Source organism: Nomascus leucogenys, unplaced genomic scaffold (assembly GCF_006542625.1).
Source record: "Nomascus leucogenys isolate Asia unplaced genomic scaffold, Asia_NLE_v1 000894F_74298_qpd_obj, whole genome shotgun sequence".
Classification (NCBI taxonomy): Eukaryota; Metazoa; Chordata; class Mammalia; order Primates; family Hylobatidae; genus Nomascus; species Nomascus leucogenys.
Window position 1 is genome coordinate 1 of NW_022096495.1, and position 27,562 is coordinate 27,562.

At 58.9% G+C, this 27,562-nt stretch overlaps 1 protein-coding gene, 1 long non-coding RNA gene and 1 pseudogene across 2 annotated transcripts; 2 read left to right on the plus strand and 1 right to left on the minus strand.

Moving 5' to 3' along the window:
* The first annotated feature begins 2,376 nt into the window (after positions 1 to 2,376).
* On the plus strand, positions 2,377 to 6,556 carry LOC115833949 (annotated as a pseudogene).
* A 43-nt stretch (positions 6,557 to 6,599) lies between these two features.
* Positions 6,600 to 7,494, plus strand: LOC115833952. Its single transcript, XR_004029132.1, has 2 exons — positions 6,600 to 6,771; positions 6,854 to 7,494. It is a non-coding gene; the product is annotated as an uncharacterized LOC115833952 (long non-coding RNA).
* Positions 7,495 to 10,678: 3,184 nt separating this feature from the next.
* Positions 10,679 to 21,279, minus strand: LOC115833950 (epidermal growth factor receptor kinase substrate 8-like protein 1). Its single transcript, XM_030808762.1, is given in 20 exon segments — positions 10,679 to 10,765; positions 10,852 to 10,984; positions 11,398 to 11,572; positions 11,767 to 11,878; positions 12,062 to 12,193; positions 12,283 to 12,415; positions 14,612 to 14,640; positions 14,736 to 14,877; positions 15,648 to 15,783; positions 15,786 to 15,795; positions 15,901 to 15,975; positions 16,070 to 16,158; positions 16,355 to 16,481; positions 16,770 to 17,031; positions 17,410 to 17,492; positions 17,962 to 18,111; positions 18,389 to 18,550; positions 19,177 to 19,235; positions 19,639 to 19,679; positions 21,263 to 21,279. Coding segments are annotated over 20 exon segments (2,154 nt in total).
* Positions 21,280 to 27,562: the final 6,283 nt, after the last annotated feature.

The window sequence follows — 27,562 nt, forward strand, 5'->3', positions numbered from 1 at the left end:
AAGCTCCCGAGGCCAGGCCTAGGGCTTCTGGTGCATGGGCAGGGGAGCGGAGACAGCTTCCTCTTTTGAAAGGTTGGCAGGAGCAAGGTGGAGGCTGATGGATGTAGGAGAAGACGGTCTCACACAGGCTGGGGGGCAAGTGTGGGTGCCCTGAGGTGCCCAAGGAGGGAGCGTAAGGCAGGGCAGACCCGGGAGGGCCACGAGTGCCAGGCGAGGAGCACAGTGGCTTCCGGCCTGAGGGTGATATGGCCATGAAGGGTTTAATGGGTGGGGCAGGGTCAGCTCAGGTGGCCCAGATATGAGGGGAGCCCAGCCTGGGAGCATCTGGGGACGCTTTCTGGAAGACGTGAGTACTACAGCACTAAGAGTTTGCTAGAAGGGCAGAAGAATGAAGGGCCCTCCCAGTACAAAGGTGTGAAGATGGTGGTGAACTGTGTGGGGAAGATGTGAAGACGGTGGTGAACTGTGTGGGGAAGGTGTGAAAACAGTGGTGAACTGTGTGGGGAAGGTGTGAAAACAGTGGTGAACTGTGTGGGGAAGGTGGGAAAACAGTGGTGAACTGTGTGGGGAAGGTGTGAAGATGGTGGTGAACTGTGTGGGGAAGGTGTGAAGACGGTGGTGAACTGTGGGGAAGGTGTGAAGACGGTGGTGAACTGTGTGGGGAAGGTGTGAAAACGGTGGTGAACTGTGTGGGGAAGGTGTGAAGACGGTGGTGAACTGTGTGGGGAAGGTGTGAAGACGGTGGTGAACTGTGTGGGGAAGGTGAAAACAGTGGTGAACTGTGTGGGGAAGGTGTGAAAACAGTGGTGAACTGTGTGGGGAAGGTGGGAAAACAGTGGTGAACTGTGTGGGGAAGGTGGGAAAACAGTGGTGAACTGTGTGGGGAAGGTGTGAAAACAGTGGTGAACTGTGTGGGGAAGGTGTGAAGATGGTGGTGAACTGTGTGGGGAAGGTGAAGACGGGGTGAACTGTGGGGAAGGTGTGAAGACGGTGGTGAACTGTGTGGGGAAGGTGTGAAGACGGTGGTGAACTGTGTGGGGAAGGTGTGAAAACAGTGGTGAACTGTGTGGGGAAGGTGTGAAAACAGTGGTGAACTGTGTGGGGAAGGTGTGAAGATGGTGAACTGTGGGGAAGGTGTGAAGATGGTGGTGAACTGTGGGGAAGGTGTGAAGATGGTGGTGAACTGTGTGGGGAAGGTGTGAAGACGGTGGTGAACTGTGTGGGGAAGGTGTGAAATGGTGGTGAACTGTGTGGGAAGATGTGAAGACGGTGGTGAACTGTGGGGAAGGTGTGAAGATGGTGGTGAACTGTGGGGAAGGTGTGAAGATGGTGGTGAACTGTGGGGAAGGTGTGAAAACAGTGGTGAACTGTGTGGGGAAGGTGTGAAGACGGTGGTGAACTGTGGGGAAGGTGTGAAAACAGTGGTGAACTGTGTGGGGAAGGTGTGAAGACGGTGACTGTGTGGGGAAGGTGTGAAGACGGTGGTGAACTGTGGGAAGGTGTGAAAACAGTGGTGAACTGTGTGGGGAAGGTGTGAAGACGGTGGTGAACTGTGTGGGGAAGGTGTGAAGACGGTGGTGAACTGTGTGGGGAAGGTGTGAAGACGGTGGTGAACTGTGTGGGGAAGGTGTGAAAACAGTGGTGAACTGTGTGGGGAAGGTGTGAAGACGGTGGTGAACTGTGGGGAAGGTGTGAAAACAGTGGTGAACTGTGTGGGGAAGGTGTGAAGACGGTGAACTGTGTGGGGAAGGTGTGAAGACGGTGGTGAACTGTGGGAAGGTGTGAAAACAGTGGTGAACTGTGTGGGGAAGGTGTGAAGACGGTGGTGAACTGTGTGGGGAAGGTGTGAGACGGTGGTGAACTGTGTGGGGAAGGTGTGAAGACGGTGGTGAACTGTGTGGGGAAGGTGTGAAAACAGTGGTGAACTGTGTGGGGAAGGTGTGAAGACGGTGGTGAACTGTGGGGAAAGTGTGAAAACAGTGGTGAACTGTGTGGGGAAGGTGTGAAAACAGTGGTGAACTGTGTGGGGAAGGTGTGAAAACAGTGGTGAACTGTGTGGGAAGGAGGAGGCAAGTGCCAGCTGGAGGAGCTGGGGCAGCTGAGGGCCCACCAGTGCCCTGGGTATGCTGAGGGGTCGGGGTGAGGTCTAAGCAGGTCTCCCCTTGGAGCTAGAAGGACCCCTCTGGGGATGAGACTGGAGGCTTCTCATGGGTGGGGGCTGTGAGGACAAGACGGCAGTGCCTGCACGTGGCAGCCGCGGGCCCTGCTGGACGCAGGGCACCTCCTGTCCTGAGGTGTGCGGCCATCTATAGGGAAACCAGTAAGCCCACAAGCCGTCGGTGCCCGCCTGGGCGCTGAGCTCCTGCACAGCTGTTCATGGTGGTGTTGCTGTGGGGCATGTGTGCTCCACCCTCCCTGCAGCCCCCTTCCCTCCTTGCAGCTTCGGAACCAGAAAGAAGCTTCCCAGAGCCGGGGCCAGGAGCCCCAAGCGCCCTCTAGCAGCAAACACAGAAGTATAGGAGGAGAAGTCCTGGCTGGCGGGGGGCTGGAGGCCCCGGGCTTGCACTGCAGCACCCTCTCCTTCCCCAACAGAGCTCTGTGTGTCGTCTGAGCAGTCGAGGAGAAGATTTCCCTCCAGGACTTGTCCAAGGAGCGCCGACCTGGTGGGGCTGGGGGGCCCCCCATCCAGGACGAGGATGAGGGGGAAGAAGGCCCACCGGTGAGGGCCTGAATCTGGACTCCTGGGTCCGAGGGAGGAGGGGTCGGGTTCTCTGAATCTAGAGGCAACTGGCATCTTCCATGACCTGCCCGGTGTTCCCACATCACAGAACCACCCCTGCAGAACCCAGAACCCTCAATGGCGTCTCCTCCCCGCCGCACCCCAGCCCTAAGAGCCCCGTGGTGAGTGGATGCCCTGAGAGGTCCTGTGAGGCTGGGAGGGCCGGGAGGTGGATTCCATACAGCCTGGTGAACCTCTGGCAGGGCAGGTAGGGCGAAGACTATAGTTCCCAGAGTCCTCCTGGACAACTGGCTTCCTTTTCGGGCTGTGCCTGCCCGGGGGCTGATGGAATTGTAGTTTGTTGCAGTTCTTTGGGGCTAACCCTTGAGGTCTGAGAAGAGGGATCCTTTCTTCCTAACTGAGACCTCCTCCTTCTCCCAGCCGCCTGAAGAGGCCCCCTCTCCAGGCGCTTTGGCCTCCTGAAGACCGGGAGTTCTGGTGCCCTGGGTCCCCCGGAAAGGCGGACAGCGGAGGGAGCTCCTGGGGCTGGGCTGCAGCGTTCGGCTTCCTCCTCCTGGCTGGAAGGGACCTCCACTCAGGTGAGTGAGGGTTGGCCGGGTCCAGGCCCAGGCCCCTGCCCAGTCGAGGGAACTGCCCCTTCCTCCCCTTTTCCTCTCCACACAGACCAAGGAGCTCTGTCTTGCCAGAATTACCCCGACCCCTCCCGGAAGCTGCCGGAACCCTCTGCCCTGTGAGTCCCCAGGGCCTGGGCCCCTCGGGGGTGGGCGGCAGACGTGGGTTGCAAGCTGTCCGTGTGATCCTGAGTGAGACCATGTGCCCCCTGGGGTCTGGTTCCTACTCCCACCCCAGAGCCTGTGCTGTGTTCCTCCTGGGGGCTCGCTCCCTCCCTCAGGTCTGTGTTGAAACGTCACCTTCTTCCCTATCTTCCCCCCACCCCAATGCACACACCGCCCACCCTGCTGCCACCACGGCGCCGTCTGCACATGCACACCCTCCCGCTCTCAGTTGTCGCACTGCTGCTTCTGTCAGAGTCCCTTACCCTTCTGACCGGTTGGGTAGTGTGCTGGTCTTTTCATGGCTGTTGTCGGTTTTGTGTATTTCTGCTCAGCTCTGACTCTGTCGTGGTCCAGATAATTTGTTTCTTTTGTTCACGGCTGCATCTCCAGTGCCGGCACACAATGCAGCTGGGTAATGTTTGTTGAATGAATGAATTGATGCAGGTCTGAGGTCACCAAGCCTCCTCCTTGCTTGGAGAACTCCTCGCCTCCCTCCAGGATTCCGGAGCCTGAATCCCCAGCGAAGCCAAACGTCCCCACAGCCTCCACGGCGCCCCCAGCGGACTCCCGGACCGACGGAGGTGAAGAGGCCGGGGCAGGAAGCTGCCGCCCCGCCCCCAGCAGGGAGAGACGATGTCAAGCAGGAGTCCTGGGGCTTTGGGTGGGCTCCTGAGGAGAGCTGGCCCCAGGTCTGCTGGGAGTTGGAGTCGCCTCCCACAGAACTTGTCTCAAATGGAGGGTATCAGCCACGGAATGGGACAGGGTCCCTAGGTCCCTGTCTGAAGTTGGGACCCTTCCCTCAGGTCCTACCAGATGCCTGTGCGGGATGAGGAGTCAGAATCCCAGAGAAAAGCTCGCTCCCCGTCTCATGCGCCAGTCTCGGAGGTCCACACAGGTGTGGCGTGGGCTGGGCCTGGACTCCTGGGTCTGAGGGAGGAGGGGCTGGGGGCCTGGATTCCTGGGGTCTGAGGGAGGAGGGGCTGGGTCTGGACTCCTGGGTCTGAGGGAGGAGGGGCTGGGCCTGGACTCCGGGTCTGACGGAGGAGGGGCTGGGGGCCTGGATTCCTGGGTCTGAGGGAGGAGGGGCTGGGGGCCTGGATTCCTGGGTCTGAGGGAGGAGGGGCTGGGGGTCTTGACTCCGGGTCTGAGGGAGGAGGGGCTGGGCCTGGATCCTGGGTCTGAGGGAGGAGGGGCTGGGGGCCTGGATTCCTGGGTCTGAGGGAGGAGGGGCTGGCCTGGACTCCTGGGTCTGAGGGAGGAGGAGCTGGGGGCCTGGACGCCTGGGTCTGAGGGAGGAGGGGCTGGGGTCTGGACTCCTGGGTCTGAGGGAGGAGGGGCTGGGGGCCTGGACGCCTGGGTCTGAGGGAGGAGGGGCTGGGGTCTGGACTCCTGGGTCTGAGGGAGGAGGGCTGGGGCCCGGACTCCTGGATCTGAGGGAGGAGGGACTGGGGGTCTGGACGCCTGGGTCTGAGGGAGGAGGGGCTGGGGTCTGGACTCCTGGTCTGAGGGAGGAGGGGCTGGGGGTTTGGACTCCTGGGACTGAAGGAGGAGGGGCTGGGCCCTGACCCCAGTGTCCCCTGACTGTCCCCTTTCCCTGACAGGGTGTGACTCTGACAGACCTGAAGGAGGCGGAGAAGGCTGCAGGGAAGGCCCCAGAGTCAGAGAAGCCGGCGCAGAGCCTGGTGAGAGGGGTCAGCGAGGGCGCGTGGGGTGGTGCGGGATGTCCTGGTCCCCTGACTCGCCTTCCCCTCCGACAGGACCCTTCCCGGAGGCCTCGCGTCCCTGGAGTGGAGAACTCTGACAGCCCTGCCCAGAGAGGTGAGGTCTGCTCTCTGGGGGAAGTCATTCCCAGGGAATCATTCAGTCTCTCCTATAGTCTTCCTGCTTTCCTTGGGGCTTGACCCGGGGACCTGGGCACCCAGAGGGGCCTCTGGAGGTGGCTGGGCTGATTCCTGCCCCTCCGCCAGCAGAGGCGCCCGACGGGCAGGGTCCGGGACCGCAGGCGGCCAGGGAGCACCGCAAGGTCGGAAAGGAGTGGAGGGGGTCTGCGGAGGTGAGGGGCTCAGGTGGGGCCGAGCTGGTGCAGAGGGTGGGCCGGGGGGCGGGCAAAGCCCTCCCATACCCGCTAAAGCCCCTCCCATACCCGCTAAAGCCCCTCCCATACCCGCTAAAGCCCCTCCCATACCCATTGAACCCCCTCTACCTGCCACAGGGGAGGAGGCGGAGCCGGCTGACCGCAGCCAGGAGTCCAGGTAGGGGCGGGGTGGGAGAGGTGGGGTCTGCGTGCGGGCCGGGCCGGCCCCTGACGCGCGCTCCGCCCCTGCCCCAGCACCCTGGAGGGCGGCCCTTCAGCCCGCAGGCAGCGGTCGCAGCGGGACCTCAACCCAGAACCTGAGCCAGAATCAGAGGAGCCAGACGGAGGCTTTAGGAAGGTGCGATCCCACCCCTCCGTCGGGGCTTCCCCTGCTGGGTGCCCACCTCCTGGCTTCCCCGCCCCCCAGCATCGCCCCCAGCCTCCACCTGACCCCCCTCCACCTGACCCCCCTCCACCTGACCCCAGCTGTATGCAGAGCTGCGCAGGGAGAACGAGCGGCTTCGCGAGGCCCTGACCGAGACCACGCTGCGGCTGGCGCAGCTCAAGGTGGAGCTGGAGCGGGCCACGCAGGTAAGGGCGCCGAGGCCAGGGTCACAGGAACTGGCAGGGCCGCCTGGGCGGGGCTCAGACTGCTGGGAGGCAGAGCCTGGCCTGGGGGCGCTGGCGGGGCTGGGCTCCACTTGAGGGGCGGGGCCGAGCTCCACTTGAGGGGCGGGGCCGAGATCTCGGAGGCGGAGTCTGAGCGAGGGGCTGTGGGCCTGCTGGTGGCGGGGCCTGGCCCATGCGGGAGGGGCTTGTGGGCTGCCTAGTGGGCGGGCGGGTCCCCAGCAGGAGCCTAGGACCTCTCAGAGCAGTGCTGGCTTACCCTGCTGACCCCTGTGCTTTCTGTGTCCTCACCAGAGGCAAGAACGCTTCGCTGAGAGGCCAGCCCTTCTGGAACTGGAGAGATGCGGGAGTAGGGGCAGGGGGGATGGGGGCCAGAGGCGTCCCCAGCCTCACATCACTAAGTTTGGACCAAGAGAGCCACATTGCCCTTCCCAGCTGGCCCCTGGCCTTCCCCTGCCCTCCTCAGCCTCACTCGGTTTCTGAACTTTCCCTGTTCATTACAGGAGCGCAGGGCCCTGGAACGCAAGGCCGCAGAGCTAGAGGAGGAGCTGAAGGTGGGGGCTGTGGGCAGAGGGCCGAGGGTGGGTGGGGGCGCAACCCGCCAGGGCTGCCCAGCTGACCCTTGCCGTCCCCCAGGCCCTGTCTGACCTCCGCGCCGACAACCAGCGCCTCAAGGATGAGAATGCAGCGTTGATCCGCGTCATCAGCAAACTCTCCAAGTGACCGGAAGGGACTTCCTGCACCCGTATTTATACAGCTGCTTCTGCCACACGCACCCTTCCCCCGTGTGAACACGAGTGACAGGGCTCCGGGGGAAGTCTCAGAGAAGCCATAGCCCCCCTGGGACCTCCGGACTGGGAGGGGAGCAGAGTCCCCAGGAGCCAAGGGGCCACCCGAGGCCAGGATGGAGGTGGGAGGCTGAGCCAAGTAGGAGGACGTTGCCAGAGGGGACCAGGACCAGAGATGGGACCAGGAAGGAACTGAGGACCAAGAAGTGCAAGGATCAGTAGCTAGGACCAGAGTGGCCGCCTGGAGGTCCCCATCTCACGTGTGATGTCACCCCGTCACCCCTCCCCTCCTGAGCAGGGATCCAAGAATGTGCCAAGTCCCGCCAGCCTCAGCCAGGTGGGCCTGTATATAGGGTCCATGTGCAATAGGGAGGGACGTCTTCTATTTTTTGCTGCCCCCTCCCCGCCCACTGTCTGGGGCAGGGGGAGAAGGTATTTTCGAGATAAAGCACAGGCACCACAAATAAAAGTCGTGAAGTTGCCACTCAAGGTCTGTGTTCCCAGCCAGAGGAAGGGCACTGTTTCCTGCTCCTGCTGGGGGGCTGTGTGTGTCCCTGACCAAACCACTGGGCCATTTGGGTGGGTGCCGGGGGATGGGTTGGTGCTTGCTCACCTGTGTGGTGAAGGAGCCTCAAGATGAGCCCCCAGCGCGAGTGAAGGCTCCAAGATGGAGCCCGCGTGATCGCAGGCAGGGGGCTGAGGGGAAGCTGATGGGGCAGGAGGGATCAGCGGGCGAGACCTCTGGGGCCAAGGATATGGAGCTGGGGAGCTTGGGTTTTGCCATCAGTGTCTTTGAAACAAATCTAGTCAATTGCCAACATTTAACATTTGGAGAAATTTGTGTGTAAAAATCTGGAATTTTGGCCGGGTGTGGTGGCTCACGCCTGTAATCCCAGCACTTTGGGAGGCCGAGGCGGGCCTCGGGTCAGGAGTTCGAGACCAGCCTGGCCAACATCGTGAAACCCCATCTCTACTAAAAATGCGAAAACTAGCCAGGCATGGTGGTAGGTGCCTGTAATCCCATCTACTCTACTTGGGAGGCTGAGGCAGGAGAATCGCTTGAACCTGGGAGGCAGAGGTTGCAGTGAGCCAAGATCAAGTCACTGCACTCCAGCCTGGGCAGCAGAGCGAGACTCCATCTCAAAAAAAAAAAAAAAAAAAAAAAAAAAAAGAATTTTGGCTTCTTTTGAAAGAACAGGAATCTGTGACAATATGAACTTTTCAGTCCTGCATAGCCACAGTTGACTAGAGCTGAGTAGGAGCCATCTTCTGAGATGAGGCATTCGTTCAATAATTACCATAACACCAGCGGGAAGAACAGGACTGAGTGAGTCCAGTGTGACTGATAATTACTGAACAAAACAAAGATCCAATACTTTTAGGAGGGGAGCATTCGATGTTAAATGTATTTCAAGGTGGCAGTGCTCTGGAGAAAAGAAAGGGGTTGGGAAGGTGGGTGCATGTGTGTGCACATGTGTTTTGAATACAGTGGTCTGGGCAGCCCTCACGGAATAGCTGGTGCAGGCAGATGTGTGAAGGTGGTGGAGAGGGAGCTGTGTAGGTATTTGAGGGAAGGGTGCTCTGGATGATGGGAGCTGCGTGTAGAGGCCCTGGGGTAGGAATGCACCTGATGTGTTGCGGGAAGCTGAGGAGCTGGAGAAAGCAGGGAATGAGGTTAGAGAGGTAACGGTGGCTGTGTGGAGACTTGGCCCTGGGAAGGGCTTGAGCTGTGAGATTGGAGCCCTGGGTGTCTTTTGGAGCGTGGCCATGGCCTGACTTAGGTTTTAACAGGTCCCTCTGGCATGGAGAACAGGCTGGGGGTTGGTGGTGAGGATTGGGGAGACCAGCTAAGGGTCTACTGGTGAAATCCGAGCAAGAGAGAGGGTGGCTCTGGCCGGGGTGATGGGAGTGAAGATGGTGAGAGACGGTCAGGTTCTGAGAATATTGGAAGTTACAGCTGCCAGGATGTTCAAACAAGCTGGCCTGTGACGGGAGTAGGGCTGAGGCCCAGCCGGCTCACTTGGGTCTCTTGTCGGGTTCCTGCAGGCATTTCAGTTTGCAGCCTAGGTGGCGTGAGCCACGGGGGCTTACTGGGGAGGGGAAAATGGAGCAAAGAGGTTTGGGGGAATTGCCTACCTTTCCTATTCCCCTATTAAGAATGAGGGGTGGGGCCCTGGGCAAGTGATAGAGGGGCTGAGAGTATTCTGGGCAGAAGCAACCACATGAACCAAGCTTGGCAGCTGGAGGAGGGAACCTGAGCCCTGTGGTCGGAGAAGCTGGTGAGCCGAGTGGGCAACCTGTGACTGCCCACCTGGGGCCTGGGTTTTATCTGGTGGGCCATAGGGAGCCAAGGGAAGTATGTGAGTAGGATCTAGGGACGGGGCAGATAGGAGAAGGATTCTTGGAGATCCAAAGAGGAAGGAAGGAACCAGAAGGAACCAGGCAGGAGGTGGCAAAGTGGGGACAGAACTCCTGCCTGTCCCAGGGGGGTCTCTCTGATCCTTTCCCGTCTTGGAGGGCGCCATCTGGTGGCCCAGGTTGGAACAACTCGCGGACAGCTTGAGGCCCAGAGGCCCGCAGTAATCTGGGGAAGGCAGAGCCAGGGGAGAAAGAGAAAGGCTCATTCTTCCCAAAGGCAGAGAATGTCCAGTCTGGAAAACAGTAGGATCCAGAGAAAAGCAGACCTTACCAGCCACGTGGATAATGGGGAAAAGAAAGTTACAGGGCTTGCCAGAGGGAAAAGGAGCTAGTTCTTGAGGGAGTAGGAAGTTTTCAGTTGGCTGCCATCTCCCAGGATAAAGAGTGGCCAGAAAGCTGTGGCATGCTTGGGAGGCAGCCAGTTCTACCTGGTAGGGCCGTGGCAGGGTGGGGAACAAAGTGGAGAAGTGGATGCTGGGAAACTAGCTTCGGGGATGAGGGCAGGCTTCCGCACAGTGAGTGTTTGAGCTGGGCCAGGGAGGCTGAACAGGAGTTCGCCAGGCAGGGAATGGCTGTTTCAGCCAGCAGAGACGGCAAGTGCAAACCTCAGAGGTTGAACGCTTGGGAGCGTTTGGAGAAGGGCAGGGCCAGGACGCAAGAGGGAATGAGTGAGAACGTTGGTGAGGCGGGAAGGGAGACACAAACCCTCATGCCCAGCAGCCCTGAGCCAGGGAAACCTGAAGATCGGGCAAGCTGGACTAGGCTGGCTAGGAGGTCAGGAGGGAGCCTGGTTTGGGACCCTGGGGATGGAAAGGAGGGTTCGGAGAGAGAAACCAAAGAAGGTGGAACATCTTCCAGGTTCCTTGAGGCTGTGACTGGGGCGAGGGGCAGGTTTCTGGGCCTCCTGGTAGCCGGGTAGAGAACAGCAGTTGACACACCATCTGCTAAGTAAGGAGGCTGTTTATAGGCTGGGTGGCATATTACAATGCTCAGGGCTCCACTGCACCCTCTCGGGGTCTGCTAGCGCTTTCCGTAGACTGTCTCCACGCCCTCCCCACTCCCAGCCAGTCCAGATCCACTCGCTCCGGAGGGACTGCAGCAAGGATTGGTAAGTCTGTCCACCGGGATCGGGGGAAGATCAGGGCAGGAGCAGATTGGCCATCCTTCAGAAGATCGACTTCCGCCATTGGGGAGAGTCTGAAGAGTCCGTTCTCCCACAGGGCCTCGTCACTCTTTGTGAAGAGCGCCGGGCAGGTCAAATGACCTCCATTTCCATCTCGCCTTCCACCTTCTTCTTTTGCTTCTCCATCACTGCCTTCAGCTCTGACACTTTCTCTTTGTCCTGGAGGGCGGGGTGGAAATCGCTTTGTCCTAGCGTCCTCGGCATCCCAGCCCTACCCAGACCCAGGGACCAGCGGTCTGGCTCACCTCCAGCAGCGCGCGCTGCACGGTGACCTGGCTGTACACACGCGCCCCCTCCTCGGGGCTCACCGCCCGCAGCTCCTCTTTCTGCAGCGAGAAAAGCTGCGCCCCGGTCAGCACACCCAACGCGTCCACGGTCCTGAGCAAGGGCAGCCCGGGCGCCGTCAGGCCGGTCGGCAGATGCCCCAGCCCCGACAATCATGTCACGCCCACCCGGCGATGGTCCAATCAGAACAGCATTCTAGCTCTAGCGGGGGCAGGGCCGACACCTCCTGAACCCCACCCACCAATCACAATGTGCCACCCAGGGGGCGTGGCCGCATCCTGCTTTCGAAGGGGGCGGGATTTCCCTAAGGAATCCAGTCGGAGTCTGAAAAAACATGGCAATCACAGGCTGCCATTGGGTGTTGCTACCAGACAGACCCTCACTTCGGGCTAATCCCGGCTCCCGGTGGTCTCCACGACTGCCGCCCCCCGACTGCCGGCCGATCGGAACGCTCCGCCCCCAGCGTCCGTATCAACCCGCGCCGAGAGGGCCCCCGCCCCACTCACCCGGAGCTAAAGCCCTTGGCCTGCAGCCAGGCGCGGACCTCGGAGGCGTCCGAGCGCGGGCTGAGCTGCGGTTCTGGGGCGCGGGGCCCTAGGACTGCGCGGCTCGGGCCCGAGCGGCCCTGGGCCAGGCGCGCCTGCAGTTCCTCGTTGACAATGAGCATCTGGGAGAATTTCTCTGCAGGTGGGAAACCGGGAGGGAGGGAATGCGGGCTCAGGGCGAGGGGTCCTGGGCCAGAGGGCGGGGCAGGGGGGCGCTCCAGCGTCCCCAGAATGGGGCGGGAGTCCATTTGCTCTTTCTGAGCCCCCGTTTCCCTGCCTAGAAAGCAAGGATAAGGACCTCTCCCCACAGCCGGCGTCCCCACCACTCACCCTTCTCGCTGGGGTCCAAGCTGTTGAGGCTATCGCAGCTGTCCCAGCGGGGCCGAGCCAGAGCTGGAGGTGGGGCCGGGGCTGGGGCTGGTGGTGGAGGAGGAGTGCTGTTCTGAAAGGAAGGAGAGAGTACCTGGGTTAGGGAGAGGACTCAGAGTCCCAGCCTCTCCCCTTTCTAGAGATGCATTTCTGAACCCCCAGTCACCACCTGCTCCAGCACTCTTGACGCCCCTTGTTCCCAGAATCTGGTCCCAGCCTCTCCTCCCTCAAGACCCCAGCGTCTGCGCTGGCTCACCAGGCTGCGGGCAGGGCTTTGGCTGTGGTGAAACTGGGGTCCGGGGTGGGGTGTCAGGATGTTATAGGGCACGTATCCCTCCTGCCCCGCTGGGTCCCGAACCTTCCACCACTTGCGCCTGTCATCCAGGACCTGGGTGCGGTAAAGAGCAGACGGTTCAGAGCCTGCATCTGCAGCTAGGGCTGGCTAATTCCTGCCCCTCGGCCTCCCGCTCCTCTAACCTCTAGTACGTCCCGCTGCTTGACCGACAGCTCACTGCTGTTGCGGGCCTGGAAGTCATAATTACACAGGACCCATTTTCCGCCTGTCTCTGACTCCAGCTGAGGCTCAGATTCTGGCTCCAAGTCTTGGTGACTGAGGAGAAGCGGGAGGGTTGGAGATAAGGAGGCAGCCAGCCCCATTGCTCTGGGCTGCAGGGTGCTGGTGTGAGCTGGGGTTAGAGCCAAGCTGGGGGCACAGCAGGGGCCGGGTTAATACTGTTAATAGAAATTTGAAACGAGACTAACAGCCTGAATATGTTTTGCTCCCTCCGTTGCTTGGCATTGGGCTGTAGGCATATGTAGTGGGTACTATCCCATCATCGATTCCATTTTACAGAGGAGAATGAGGCTTAGACAGAGAAAATCACTTGCCCACATCACACAGCTAGAAACAGCTGTCATTTATTGAGCATCTAATAGGCACTGGGCTTATATATCATAACTCATAAGCATAATAAAAACACTAGCTAGGCCGGGCGCGGTGGGTCACGCCTGTAATCCCAGCGCTTTGGGAGGCTGAGGCGGGCAGATCACGAGGTCAAGAGATCGAGACCATCCTGGCCAACATGGTGAAACCCTGTCTCTACTAAAAAGTACACAAATTAGCTGGGCGTGGTGGCACGCGCCTGTAGTCCCAGCTATTCTGAAGGCTGAGGCAGGAGAATCGCTTGAACCCGGCAGGCAGAAGTTGCGGTGAGCTGAGATCTCACCACTGCACTCCAGCCTGATGACAGAGTGAGACTGTCTCAAAAACAAACAATAGCTACCACTTCTGTAGCACTTACTGTGTGCCAGGCACTGTTCTGTTACGCATATTAGTTGATTTGATCTTTATGACAACTGTCGGTAGAACCATGAATTTGGACTCCCCTCTCTCCCCCAGTTTCTTCCTCCCCCAGAGACCCTATTATCTTCTCCATTTTCACAGAGGAGGAAGCTGAGGCACAGGGATGTAAAGGTCACAGAGTAAGAGAGCGGCATCGCCAGCCTGGCACCAGGGCAGCCCATGTCTGAATAATGCTGCCTTAGTTTGCAGGCAGCTGGACTTGAACTTGAACCCGGTCACAGCCTTGAGCCCTTAACTGCTAGTTCCTACAACACCACAGACTTCTCAGTGTTCTGGGAACGGATTATCATTATTCCCAGTTTCCCTGCAAAAAAGAACTTGAGGCTCAGAGAAAGTGACTTGAAGCTGTGAACAGGGAGGGGGGTTGCGATATCAGGCAGCTGGGGGCAGGGGTGGGATTTCAGCTCTGACCCCCAATAAGAGGGACCTCAACCTGGATCAGGCCTACCTGTGCAGGGGAGAGGGGGGTCTTCAGGGCCGCGGCACCCCCTGTGTGGGGCCGGCAGCTCCCAGCACGCTGTCCCTGGTGAGACCCTCTGCCGGGGCCCTCACCCAGACCCCCCTTTGTCTCCTCCAGCCTCGCTTCTTTGTTTTCGTCTCCTCCCACGTTGCTTCCCTCCGATCTGCCCTCTGTTTGCTCAAGGACCCTAGAGTTCTGGTCCATCTACCTCCTTCCCTCCCCCAGGACCCAGAGTCTGAGCCCCCACTGCTTGGCAGAACCATGACTTGGAATGTTCTTTCCTCCCCCAGGGACCTAGGAGTCCAGGTCTCAAGCTTCAATCTTATCCTTTTAACCCTTAAACCTTTTAACCCAGTCCGACACCCAGCAGCGACTTAGACAATTGCATTACAGCCTCTGGAACACCAAGAGTTTAATCGTCCAGCCTTGACCCCTCTCGGGGACCCAGGTACTACCACTTCCTAACTTTCCCAGAAATTTGCCCCCAAGCCCTTGAAGTCCCAAGCCTGCTCCTCTGGGTCTCCAGGATCCCAAGCACCAGACTTGGGCTATTCTTCAAAACCCAAAGGTCCAATTCCCCAGCCTCCCCCCTCCAATATCCAGGGCTCTGTCCTCACAGGGAGCCCAGGCACGGTGCTTCCCAGGCCCCGGGAAAACAAACTGCCTTCTTCCAGCCTTTTGGGGATCCAGGGATCCAACCTCTCAGACTTTACCCACTCCCAGCCCCTTTCCTCCCCTAGGCCCGGGAACCCCGATCTCCATTCCCTCCTCCCTTGGCCCCAGAAGTCTGGGTCCCGCCCCCTCCCTCCCTGCTCCTCCCTCTCTCCCGGCCCCGGCCCGCCCCATCACCATCTCACCCACCTGAGAAGAGCCAGGAAGACAGAAGGAAAAACACAGAAAAAAAGGGGGCGGAGTCAGCACCGGGAGCCCCCGGGACGCACCCCTACTGGACCCCCTTGCCCTGCCCTGGGGCGGACACTCACCCATTGACAGCGACCTGGGGGGCGCTTTGCTGTAGGAAGTAAGAGAGTCGGGTCAGGCGGGGCCCGGCGGACCGGCCCGCCCCCGGACTTCCCAGGCTTGGCCCTGCTGTGTCGCTTGGGTCACCGGCCGGCGCCTCCGCTCGTGCTGTAGCTGTTTCTCAACTGGGTCCTCCCAGGCGCGGCCCTGCGGGTCAGTGACCGGCGGCTCCCAGCCGCTGAAGAACTCGGGTCTGTATGGGGGTCCCTCTTCCGGGGGTAGCTCCAGCCTGCGGCCAGGGACAGGGCCAAGAGCTCAGGGATCCTGGTACAGCCCCCAACTTAGTTCTGTCATTAACTTCACTAAGTTTTCCCCTAAAGCTCGCTGTATCCCAACGATTCTAGCCCCGCCACTTTTCACCAAGTCCTGCCGGTAGCTCTAAGCCCAACTCAACAGCAATTTATATTTCTACGCCGGGCGCGGTGGCTCACGCCTGTAATCCCAGCATTTTGGGAGGCCAAGATGGGAGGATCGCTTGAGGCCAGGAGTTCCAGACCAGCCTGGGCAACATATTGAGACGCCATCCACCTTTCTCTCTGGAAAAAAATTGCCTTATCCAGTCTCTAAATCTCACCTGATTCCACATCAGGTTTTCCATAAGGTCGGTTTCAGGTTCTGACCCTTTCCCTGCGGAACTCCCAGCCCCCAGTGCACAGACTCTGTCCCATCACCAAAGTTATAGACCAAACCTTCCAGAAGCCCCGCCCCTTTGCGTAGCCCTGCCCCTGCCCCGTAGCCCCTCTATTCCTTTAAACCCTACCTTTTCTTTCAATCTGATTGGTCTGGTGGTCTTAAATCTTTCCTTCACGTTAATTCCTGGCCTTTCCTCCAATTGAATCTTGGCATCTGTCCTAAGCCCCGCCCCAACACAACTAAGCCACGCCTCTAACCCGTCCCTACCCTCCTAGTCCTATTTTCCAATCATCATGCTACCCACCTCCCAGCCCCCTTATGCTCCTCCAATCACCACGCCCCCTGGCTCCTAGCCCCGCCCCTCACCCGGGGCGGGTCCACGAGTCCCCCAGCGAGGTCCAGAGCTCGTTTTCACGTGGAGTGACGTTGTCCCGCAGCAGCGCCACGGCATCCGATGTCAGGTGCGGCTGCCGCACGCTGCTCGCGAACTCGGGCCCCCCAACGTGTTCACAATCTGTCAGGGGAGCAGGAGGGGGCAGGCTGTGCCGTCACACCTTCTACAAGTCGAACCCGATTCCTCCCGCTGCAGGGGGGCCCGAGGGCCTGGGGCGGGTCTCACCATCTGCAGAGGCCCGAAAAGGAAGTGCAACAGCTCCGGAGAGGAGGGGTCGGCGATGTTACCGCGCAGCCGGGCCTGGGGCGTGGGGAGGGAGGTGGTTGGCGTGGGTGCGGGGACGGGGCAGGTTCGCCGTGCCCGCGCCCTGGCCCAGGGGCGGACGCGTCCTCACCAGCAGGCTGAAGGCGTACTTGATCTTCTGCAGCACGTCGGTGTACTCGGCCTCCGAGGGCGGCTTGGCTCGCAGCGTCAGCAGGCCCTCTGAGGGGGTCAGACGGGCGCGGCGATGGGGACGCGGGGCCCGCACCAGGCAGGCAGAGAGAGAGAGGTGGACACCCGGTTAAGATGGCGGTGAGGTCAGCCCTGGCAAGTGGCGGGAGGGGAGACCCTGGGGAGAGCGGGGACATTTGGAAGAGATCGGGAAGGGGTTCAGATACCACGCAGGGGTGCTCCTTACCCCCAGCCGCCCGGCGCCGGGTTCTGCGGCCGCGTTCCCGGTGCTCCAGCACCCTGGCCGCCTCCGCCGACTTCTGCAGCCTTGATACAAAGCTCTCTACGTCGTCGAACACGTGGTTCAGGATGTCCTGGGGACAGAGGAGGCGGACGCTCAGGGGTCCCGAGTTCCAGAACCATCCCCGTCAAAGTCCTGAACCTGAGCACCTACACACGTCCCCAGATCAGGCCACGCCCCAAACACCTGGCCACGCCCCACAACCAAGCCCCGCTCCCGACCCCAGCCCCTCCTCCATAACGCAGAAGTCTGACCAGATTGACAGAGAACTCCCGTCCCGCAGCCGGCCCCGCCCTTCCACGCCCTAGCCCCGCCTTCAGTCGCCTGGCCCCGCCCCCAGACCCCTTCCCTCGCGGCTCACCACTTCCCGCTCCGCCTGCAGAACCGCCAGGTCGGGACCCCGGGGACCCAGTTCCGGGGAGGCCGAGTCAGAGTTGCTCGAGGTCCCCACCGGCTCAGGCCTCTGCGCCTCGTCTGCCTCGGGAATGGGCTTCGCCAGGGGTCGTCCGCGGCCCGCGCCCCGCTCTAAGATGCTGATCACTGCGCGGACTGATGGGCGGCGCTGCAGGGGCGGGGTCTCAGCGGCGGGCGAGCGGTCGCGCTGCAACTCCTCCTGCGTGGCCCTGCGGAGGGCGACGGGGACACCAAGGCTGGGTCCACTGAGGGGTCCAGGGAGGGGGAAATCCAGGGCGCAGAACGAGACACACTGAGGCTCAAAAGGCTCAAAGAGAGTAAACAAATTCAACGAGGTAGGAAGAAATCCGATATAGGGAGGGATAGCACCTCTCTAGAGTGAAACTGAGGGCCTGGACAGGGAACAGAGGAAAGAAGCAGAGTTCTGGAGAAGGGGTCAGCTCGTCTGGGAGGTACAGACAAGAGTCGACTAGGGTGTGCTTGACTCCATGCAAAACTCTTGTTCTGTTCCAGGCTGGTGTTGTAGACTGAGGCACAAGGAGGGGAAACCGGCTAACCAGAGACCCCGCCAACTTCTTCCCTCTCACCTGAGCGCCGCCGCCCTGCGCTCCCCGCGGCCCGAGCGGTAATTGTGCAGAGCCCCCTGAATGTCCTCTCGGATCAGCTCCGCCTGCCAATCACACCGTCAGGCCACGCCTCCCCACGCCGCACCCACTTCCTACCCGGGCCTCACCCCTGGCCGATTTTTCAGCTCAGTCCCAGCCCACGTGCGGCCACCGTCCACGCCCTGGACTCACCCCTCGCCCTACACCTGTCCCTGCCCTAAGCCACGACCCCGCCCATGGAGACCCAGTCCGGGTGGTTCCTCGCCCCCATCCTCGTCCTGGCTGCTCCCCCAGACCCTTCTTGGCCATGTTCTGTTCATGTCCTCATCCCACCTTCGTGTTCTATCTTGACCCTGGGTCCAATCTCAAACCCCGCCGCCTTCCAGAACTTCCTTCCCAGGTCCCCTGCCCTTCCTTGCTCTGGTCCCGCCTTAGCCCCAGGCCCCGCCTCACCTAGAGGCCCCACCCATTTCCGCCCCGGCTCCAGGCTCCGCCCAGTTCCAGCTCCACCCCAGAGCCAGCCCGTTCGCTCACCCCGAGGCGCAGGCCCTGGAAGAAGTGCACGTCGGGCTGGGCGCGCTCGGGTTCCTGGCACACGAGCAGCAGCAACGAGCGGCTCCTGCCGGGTGGCATCACCGCGTCACAGCGCACGATGGCGCCCAGTGGGTACGACTCCAGCTCCTCCTGCGGGGTGAGATGGCGGGGTAAACTGAGGCCCCGAAATGATGGTACTACTAAATGGCGACGGGAGTGTGGGCCAGCAGGTCAGGGCAACCTCACGCGGTTAGGGGGTTAGCGATAACACCCCTGTTTAATAGATGAGGCTATTAAGGCTCAAGAAGGGGGCCGGGGTCCCTCGCCAGAGTTCCCAGAGGAAGGACGTGCAGTAGCCAAGATTCGCACCCAGACCCCCTGAAGTCCCTGCCCCAGACACTCCTCCCACCCATGTGCCCCCTGGCACCTTGGAGGCCGGGTCGAGCAGCGTGACATGGTCGGGAGACACTCGCAGCAGCATCTCCTGTGCCCAGACTCGGCCCTGGCTATCCATGACGGCCAGCTTCCTGGAGGCATCCTCCACAGTGTGCACGCCATCATCCTCACCCAGGCAGAACGTCACCAGGTGCTGGTACGGACCACGGAGAAACAGTGAGGCCCAAGATGATGCCAGGTGGGCTCAGAATCCCCCGGAATAATCAGACTTTCAGCCTGAGACTAACCACACCTCCTCCAGGAAGCCTTCCTTGATCACCTGTTCCACAAATCAGCTCCCCTCCCAGTGCCCTTTGTTTCCCTTCCATCAGAGTGACTAGCACCTGAGTCTGGCTTCTCACAGACTGGAGGCTCCTTGTGGGCAGGGAAGGAGTCTGGATTATAGCTCTCTCCTTCTAAATGCCTCCTGGGGTCTCCTGCTGTGCCCCCTACCACCTCCATTAGAGCACCAGGCGCCTCCTTGGGTTCCTCTGGACCTTGTCTACCCTCTCCTCATGCAGGGCTCTGTCTTGATTTGTCTCCGTGGTCCCACTGTCCAGCACCACAGCTGGCCGGGAGGAAAGGCTGGCAGATTTGAGTGGACCCGAGGCCCCTGACTTCATATCCATGACTGAGATGAGGCAACGGAGGTCCATTTTATGGATGGGCAAACTGACTTTCCACATGCTTCCTGCTTGGGGGCCCAGCTGCTTTCAAAAGCCCTATCTCCTGAGGCCACCTTTGCCCCAGAAGATGTCCTGGGGCAGACCCCAGACTCACATTGACTGGGTACTGGGATACATCAGCCATAACAACTGTGGAGTAACGCTTCCTCTGCTCTGCCAGGGGAGAAAGAGAATGAGCCTGGGAGTCCAGGCCCAGCCCCTCCTCCATCAGACCCAGGAGTCCAGGCCCCCAGCCCCTCCTCCATCAGACCCAGGAGTCCAGGCCCCCAGCCCCTCCTCCCTCAGACCTAGGAGTCCAGCCCCCCAGCCCCTCTTCCCTCTGACCCAGGAGTCCAGACCCCCAGCCCCTCTTCCCTCTGACCCAGGAGTCCAGACCCCCAGCACCTCTTCCCTCTGACTCGGGAGTCCAGGCCCCCAGCCCTTCCTCCCCCAGCCCCTCCTCCCTCAGACCCAGGAGTCCAGGCCCCCAGCCCCTCCTCCTCCAAGACGCTGGATGCCAGGTCCTGTTTCTTTAGACCCAGTTCTATGGGCCTGGGGCTCCCTTGCCCCCACTCACCATAGATAGACTTGGCGCTTGGCTTCGGGGCAGCTTCTGGGCTGGTGAAGAAAAGAGGAATGAGAGAGACTGTGGAATTGGGGGCAGATCCTGTGGAAATGCCAAGCAGGGCAGCAAGGGCTTCATTACGAAGGTAACGGGGAGCGATGGAATGGTTATTATTGTTATTATTGAGCAGGAGAGCTCAGAGCCAGAGCTGGACTTTAAGAAGACAGGTGTGCCGGGCGCGGTGGCTCACGCCTGTAATCCCAGCACTTTGGGAGGCAGAGGCAGGCGGATCACAAAGTCAAGAGATCGAGACCATCTTGGCCAACGTGGTGAAACCCTGTCTCTACTAGAAATACAAAAGTTAGCTGGGTGTGGTGGCGTGCGCCTGTAGTCCCAGCTACGTGGGAGGCCAAGGCAGGAGAATCACTTGAACCTAGGAGGCGGAGGTTGCAGTGAGTCGAGATTGCGCCACTGCATTCCAGCCTGGCAGCAGAGTGAGACCCCATCTCAAAAAAAAAAAAAAAAAAAAGACAGGTCAGGTCAGGCGGTGGTGCTGGGTGGTAGGGGAGTGTGATCTCTACCATGGCAGAGTCCTGGATTCAAACCCTCTGTGCGCTGCCTCCTTGCCATAAGACTTTGAGGAGGAGACTTAATCTCTCCTACCTCAGTTTCTCTTTCTGTAACATAGTAACCATCTGATAGGGCTGTTGGGCAAATTCAATCAGATGATGGAGGTGAAGTATTTTGAAGCCTCAATAACTGTTATTATCATTCTTAAGATGCTGCCAGGGCTTAGCACACAGAAGTTGCTCAATAAATGGGAATGGTTACAATAGCATTCGTGGTATCTGAAGTAGACAGGGAATTATCTGCTTCCCCTCCCACTCCCATGGGCCAGGCGCTTCCCAGCCACATCCTTCTCTGTGTCCTGTTCTCAATTTCTTCCTACGGTTACCTTTCCTAAGAATTCTTGAATCCCCACTTGCATGCACATAACAGAAGCTCAGCCATCAGGTGGCGTCAGGGGAACTGCAAAACCCTTTTTCCCAAACTCCTGTTCCTCATCCCGCTCCTGCCAGTCTGATGTCATCACAATTTGATTACCTCTGGGCCAGAGAGCTCACTACCTACCATGCAGGTATTTTGACTCATCTCTCATTGTTTTTCTCCCTGCTTACTCTGGGGGACTCGAGTCTTCATTATAAACAGCCCTGATTTTCTAGCAAAGGGTTAATATTTACTAACAACATAACAATCGCAATAGCGGCTCCTATGAGTTGAGCACCTGCTGTCAGTGAGGTGGTCGCTAAGTCCTGTAATGCACTATCCCTCCAGTTTTTCGACATTGTCCCTGTGTCACAGAGGAGGGCTGAGGCTCCAAGAGGTGACGTCCGCTGACCAGGGTTACATTGGCACTGAGTGTGAGGGCCGAACTGGAGCTCAGGCCTGTCTGCTCTGCAGTGGGGGCCCCTAACCCCAGGCTGGGCAGGGAGGAGCGCAGCTCTGGCTTCCTCCTGAGCGTCCGGGCTTGGGCCAGAGTCTGGGCTGCCGCAAACAGGATCTGCGGGTGTGGGTGAGGAGGCGAGGGCAGGCGGGAGGCGCGCTGGGGCTGGGACCCGGGGTCCGGGGCACTTACCCTGTGGCGGTGCTCATGGTGCTGAGTGGAAGCTCCTGCCCACCTGGAGGTGCCCTGGGAGCCAGCAAAGATGTGAGGGCCTGGCCAGTAGGAGCCTCTAACTCCTACCCCAGCCTCCTCCCTCAATGCAGGCAGCCAGGCCCCAGCCCCTCCTCCCTCAGATCCTGGAGTTCAGGCCCCCAGCCCCTCCTCCCTCAGACCCAGGAGACCAGGCCCCAGCCCCTCCTCCCTCAGACCCAGGAGTCCAGGCCTCCAGCCCCTCCTCCCTCAGACCCAGGAGTCCAGGCCCCCAACCCCTCCTCCCTCAGACTCAGGAGTCCAGGCCTCCAGCCCCTCCTCCCTCAGACCCACGAGTCCAGGCCCTCTGTCCCCTCCTCCCTCAGACCCAGGAGACCAGGCCCCAGCCCCTCCTCCCTCAGAGCCAGGAGTCCAGACCCCAGTCCCTCCTCCCTCAGACCCAGGAGTCCAGGCCCCCAACCCCTCCTCCCTCAGACCCAGGAGTTCAGGCCCCAGCCCCTCCTCCCTCAGACCCAGGAGTCCAGGCCCCCAATCCTTCCTCCCTCAGACTCAGGAGTCCAGCCCCCAGCCCCTCCTCCCTTGGACCCAGGGGGTCCAGGCCCCCAGCCCCCCCTCCCTAGATCCAGGAGTTCAGGCCCCAGCCCCTCCTCCCTCAGACCCAGGAATCCAGGCCCGCAGCCCCTCCTCCCTCAGACCCAGGAGTCCAGGCCCGCAGCCCCTCCTCCCGCACACCCGTTGGTCAAGCCCCGGCCCCCTTCTCTCCAGACCCGGATCTCCTTACCTGCCTGCTCAGGCTCTGCCCTGCTCTCCGCTGTCCTTCCCTTCCAGGCTGCTGGCCCCTCCTCCTGCTCCCTGCCAGGGCCGTCCTGCCTCCGCCTCCGCATACCTGAGCATTCACCTGGCACAGCCTGGCTGGAGTGACCCCAGGGCGGGGCTGGCAGACATATCTAGGAGGGGCTGGGGGGCCTGCAGGGGAGCCGGGAAACTAACTGCCTTGTAGCAACAGAATAATAACAACGAACAGTACATTTGATGTCACGCTTGTTCACGGGTCAGAGTTGAAAGCTCTGTCTTTAAAACTCCCTTGAAATTCTAACAGCAGGAGGAAGTTCGAGGTTTGACTTCTGCTTGACAGATGAGGCAGCTGAAGGCCAGAGAGGTTGAGGAACTGGCCCATTTCAGCACTTGTTAAGGAGGGATTTGAACCCGGCTGATCTTCTGTCTCCAGGGCCAGTGGCAGTCCGTCTTCTGTGGACACCTCCTGTCCGTGATCACTGCTTCTGCCCATGCCCTCGCCCCCCCACCCATCCTGTTCCCCCTTCCTTTGGAAATTTCCCTCAATGACTCCCCCCATTCTGACAAAAGCTAAGATTTAGCTCGATAATGCCTGGCCCAGCTCCAAGGACATCACAAAAATGCACAGGCTTCCCAGGCATAAAAACCTTTCTGAAATCCCTTTTCGAGAACTCCCTCCATGCTGTAGAGGTTACTAGCAAAGCTTTTCACATCATTTCTCCCCAGAGCCCCGTGAGGGGAATGTGTCTGGGTGGGAGGCTGTCTTCGTCTCACAGATGAGAAAATGAGGCAGAGAAGGGTTAAGAAACTTGTGTGGGTGCAGTGACTCACATCTGTAATCCCAGCACTTTGGGAGGCCGAGGCAGGTAGATCACCTGAGGTCAGGAGTTCGAGACCAGCCCAGCCAACATGGTGAAACCCCATTTCTACTAAAAACACAAAAATTATCCAGGTGTGGTGGTGGGCACCTGTAATCCCAGCTATTCAGGAGGCTGAGGCAGGAAAATCACTTGAACCCGGGAGGCGGAGGTTGCGATGAGCCGATAATTGCACCACTGCACTCCAGCCTAGGCAAGAGAGCGAGGCCCCATCTCAAAAAAACAAAAAACAGGCTGGGCGCGGTGGCTCATGCCTGTAATCCCAGCACTTTGGGAGGCCGAGGCAGGCGGATCACGGGGTCAGGAGTTCGAGACCAGCCAGGCCAACATGGTGAAACCCTGTCTCTACTAAAAATACAAAAATTAGCCGGGCGTGGTGGCGGGCACCTGTAATCCCAGCTACTCAGGAGGCTGAGGCAGGAGAATCGCTTGAACCCAGGAAGCGGAGGTTGCAGTGAGCCGAGATCACACCACTGCACTCTAGGCTGGGCGACAGAGTGAGACGCTGTCTGAAAAAACAAACAAAACAAAACAAACCCGCCCCCCCAAAAAAAAACAACTTGCCCAAGATTACCTATGCAGTGAGTGAATGATGAGAATGTCAGACTCCAACACCTAGATCGCAGAGAGCAGAAAGCAGAGAGCAGGGCACCGGACAGACTGCCCATTCTTAGCTTTCGCGTGATCAGTGATTCCCACCTGGTTCCTACCACAGCTGCCTCTTACCTGGACCACTGCAGTAGCCTTCTAACTAGTCTCCCAGCTCTATCCTCCCTGCTAAGTCTAGTCTCCATTCAGGGATCCTGTAGAGCCCGAAGTCGGCTCATGTCATTCCTGTTTAGAATCCTCTATGGCTCCCATTTCTCTGTGTATAAAAGCTGACATTGACCGGGCGCGGTGGCTCACGCCTGTAATCCCAGCACTTTCGGAGGCTGAGGTGGGCGGATCACAAGGTCAGGAGATCGAGATCATCCTGGCTAACACGGTGAAACCCCGTCTCCACTAAAAATACAAAAAATTAGCCGGGCGTGGTGGTGGGCGCCTGTAGTCCCAGCTACTCGGGAGGCTGAGGCAGGAGAATGGCGTGAACCCGGGAGGCGGAGCTTGCAGTGAGCTGAGATTGTGCCACTGCGCTCCAGCCTGGGCGACAGAGCGAGACTCCATCTCAAAAAAAAAAAAAAAAAAAAAAAAAAAGCTGACATATTGTAAGGCCTTAAGGGACGTGATTCTGATCTCATCTCTTCCTTTTGTGTGTCAGCGCACTGGCCTCCTTGCTGCTCTTGGAACATCCAGACCCGGTCCTGCCTCAGGGCCTTTGCACTTTCTGTTTTCTCTGCCTGGAATGCTCTTCTACCAGATACCCTCATGCCTCGCTTCCTTGCCTCCTTCGGTCTTTGCCTGAATGTCACCTTCTCAGAGGACTGGGTGACGACCCTGTTTCAAATGGTGGCATCCCTTACTTGATGTCTTTTTTTTTTTTTTTTGACACAGAGTTTCGCTCTTGTTGCCCAGGCTGGAGTGCAGTGGTGCGGTCTTGGCTCACCACAATCTCTGCCCCCCAGGTTCAAGTGATTCTCCTCCCTCAGCCTCCTGAGTAGCTGGGACTACAGGCATGCGCCACCACACCTGGCTAATTTTGTACTTTTAGTAGAGACAGGGTTTCACCATGTTGGCCAGGATGGTCTTGATCTCTTGACCTCGTGATCTGCCCGCCTCGGCCTCCCAAAGTGCTGGGATTACAGGTGTGAGCCACCGCGCCCGGCAACCCAACTTCTTCGTAGTCTCTTTCCTCTCTCCCTACTTCATTTTTTTGTGTGGAGCACTTTTCACCTTCTTACCCACTGTGTTCCTGGTTCATTTTGTCTGTGTCTCCTCCGTTAGAATGCAAGCTTCACAGGCTGGGCGCAGTGGCACACGCCTGTAATCCCAGCACTTTGGGAGGCTGAGGTGGGTGGATCACTTGAGGTTGGGAGTTCGAGACCAGCCTGGCCAACATGGTGAAACCCCGTCTCTACTGAAAATATAAAAATTAGCCGGGGGTGGTGGTGTACACCTGTAATCTCAGCTTCTTGGGAGGCTGAGACAAGAAAATCACTTGAACCCCGGAGGTGGAGGTTGCAGTCAGCCGAGATCACACCATGTCACCAACATGATAAAACCTCATTTCTACTAAAAATACAAAAAATTAGCCAGAGTTGGTGGTGCACACCTGTAATCCCAGCTTCTTGGGAGACCAAGGCAAGAGAGTCGCTTGAAACTGGGAGGTGGAGGTTGCAGTGAGCCGAGATGATCACGCCACTGCACTCCAGCCTGGGTGACAGAGCGAGATTCCATCTTTAAAAAAAAAAATGTGGCCGGGTGCGGTGGCTCACGCCTGTAATCCCAGCACTTTGGGAGGCCGAGGCCGGCGGATCACGAGGTCAGGAGATCGATACCATCCTGGCTAACACGGTGAAACCCTGTCTGTACTAAAAATACAAAACAATTAGCTGGGCTTGGTGGTGGGCGCCTGTAGTCCCAGCTACTCAGGAGGCTGAGGCAGGAGAATGGCGGGAACCAGGGAAGCGGAGCTTGCAGTGAGCCAAGATCGCGCCACTGCACTCCAGCCTGGGCGACAGAGTGAGACTCTGTCTGAAAAAAACAAAAGCAAGCTTCACGAGGGCAAAGATTTTTGTGTGATTAGTCCCCCACTTAATCTGCAGCACACGGAATTGGGTCTAGCACATAGAAAGTGTTGGAGAGATACTTGTTGAGTGAACGAGCTTTTGGCATTTGGTGCATTCGTGTGCATTATTGCTTCATTGCTTCATTCAACATACGTTGCCTCCATGGTCTATGCTGAGTGAGGCTGGAAATCAGAGAAGGCACGTTTTTGCCTTGGATTGATGGGGATGAAGGAACAGAGAGAAAGGGATATAGTGTGGTCTGATGGCAGAGAGCCTCGGGCAGGTGTGGGTCTGAATCCTGGCTTTGCCACTTGATAATTCTGGAGATACTTATTGTGTGCTTATATCTTCTCAGTACATCATAAATGTGCGTGTGTGTGCGTGTGTGTGTATGCATAATGCTCAACACATCCTATGGAATGGGTCCTATTATCCCCATTTTTTTTTTTAATTGAGACAAGGTCTCGTTCTGTGGCCCAGGCTAGAATGCAGTGTCATAATCACAGCTCACTGCAGCCTGGACCTACTGGAGCGATCCTCCCCTCTCAGACCCTGCCTCCACTCTCCCAACCATAGGTGAGCACTACCATGCTTGGCTCATATATATATATGTGTGTGTGTGTGTGTGTGTGTATGTGTGTGTGTGTGTGTATATATATATATATATATATATATATATATATACACATACATATATATTATACATATATATATAGTAAAGATAAAATCTCCCTGTGTTGCCCAGGCTGGTCTCCAACTCCTGGGCTCATGTGATACTCCTGCCTCGTCCTCCCGAAGTGCTGGAATGACAGGCATGAGCCATCATACCCAGCTTATTGGGAGGATAAAGTCAGATTGTAGAGAGTTGTCAATACAGTATCTGGCAAAGAGGAGACGCAAGGCCGGTGTTAGCAATGGCGAGGACGATGGCCTTTCTTCCCGTGCGTGCTGCAAGGGAGGACATGAGGGGCTCTGCCAAGGCCAGGAGAGGCTGCTGAGGGTCAGGACAGGCTGCTGGAGGAGGAGGGCAGGCCAGGAATCACCTTGAAGGATGAGTTTGACAGCCAGTGTCAATCCTAGAAGATAGGGGTGTTCTGGGCCATGAGACTGCCTGAGCGAAGGAGGGCGGCTGCAGGGGTGGCCAGCGGGGCTAGGGCTGTGAGCTCCTGGCTACCCAGCAGGTGGTCCTGGTGTGTGCAGCAGCGGGTGGGGGAGGTAGGGGTAGAAGGAGGGCCCTTATGCTTCTCTTTCTTTGGCTTCTGCAATTCTGTGTTCTCATCACATTCATGCCACAGGTATTTTCTGTGCTTGACCCTACCTGAGTTGGGGTTTGAGGGATGGAGCAGACCCCTTGCCCCATTGACAGAGGAGAAAACAGAGGCTCAGAGAGGGAAGTCAGTAGCCTAAGGTTACAGTGGCCCTGGGCTGTGGCACAGATGCAGATCTGACTGGGCTCATTTCTTCATGAGCAAGTGGAGAAAACTATCTCATAGAAGCATTCGGTGTGGTTCCAAGGCCTCTTGGGTCTGAGGAAGGAGGGGCTGGGCCTGGACTCCTGGGTCTGAGGGAGGAGGGGCTGGGGCCTGGACTCCTGGGTCTGAGGGAGGAGGGGCTGGGGCCTGGACTCCTGGGTCTGAGGGAGGAGGGGCTGGGCCTGGACTCCTGGGTCTGAGGGAGGAGGGGCTGGGCCTGGACTCCTGGGTCTGAGGGAGGAGGGGCTGGGACCTGGACTCCTGGGTCTGAGGGAGGAGGGCCTATCTCATTGCTTTGGGGGTGGCGCAGGCGGCCTTCCAGGCCATGGTCTGGAGCAGCAGGTGAGATCGAAACCGGAGCCTCCACCCAAGTCCCAGGGCCCAGGGCCTCTTTCCTCCTCTGGCCGCAAAGGAGGCCCCTCCTTCCCTGTAACCCACAGCAAATACCTCCCAAATACCAGTCAAAGTGTC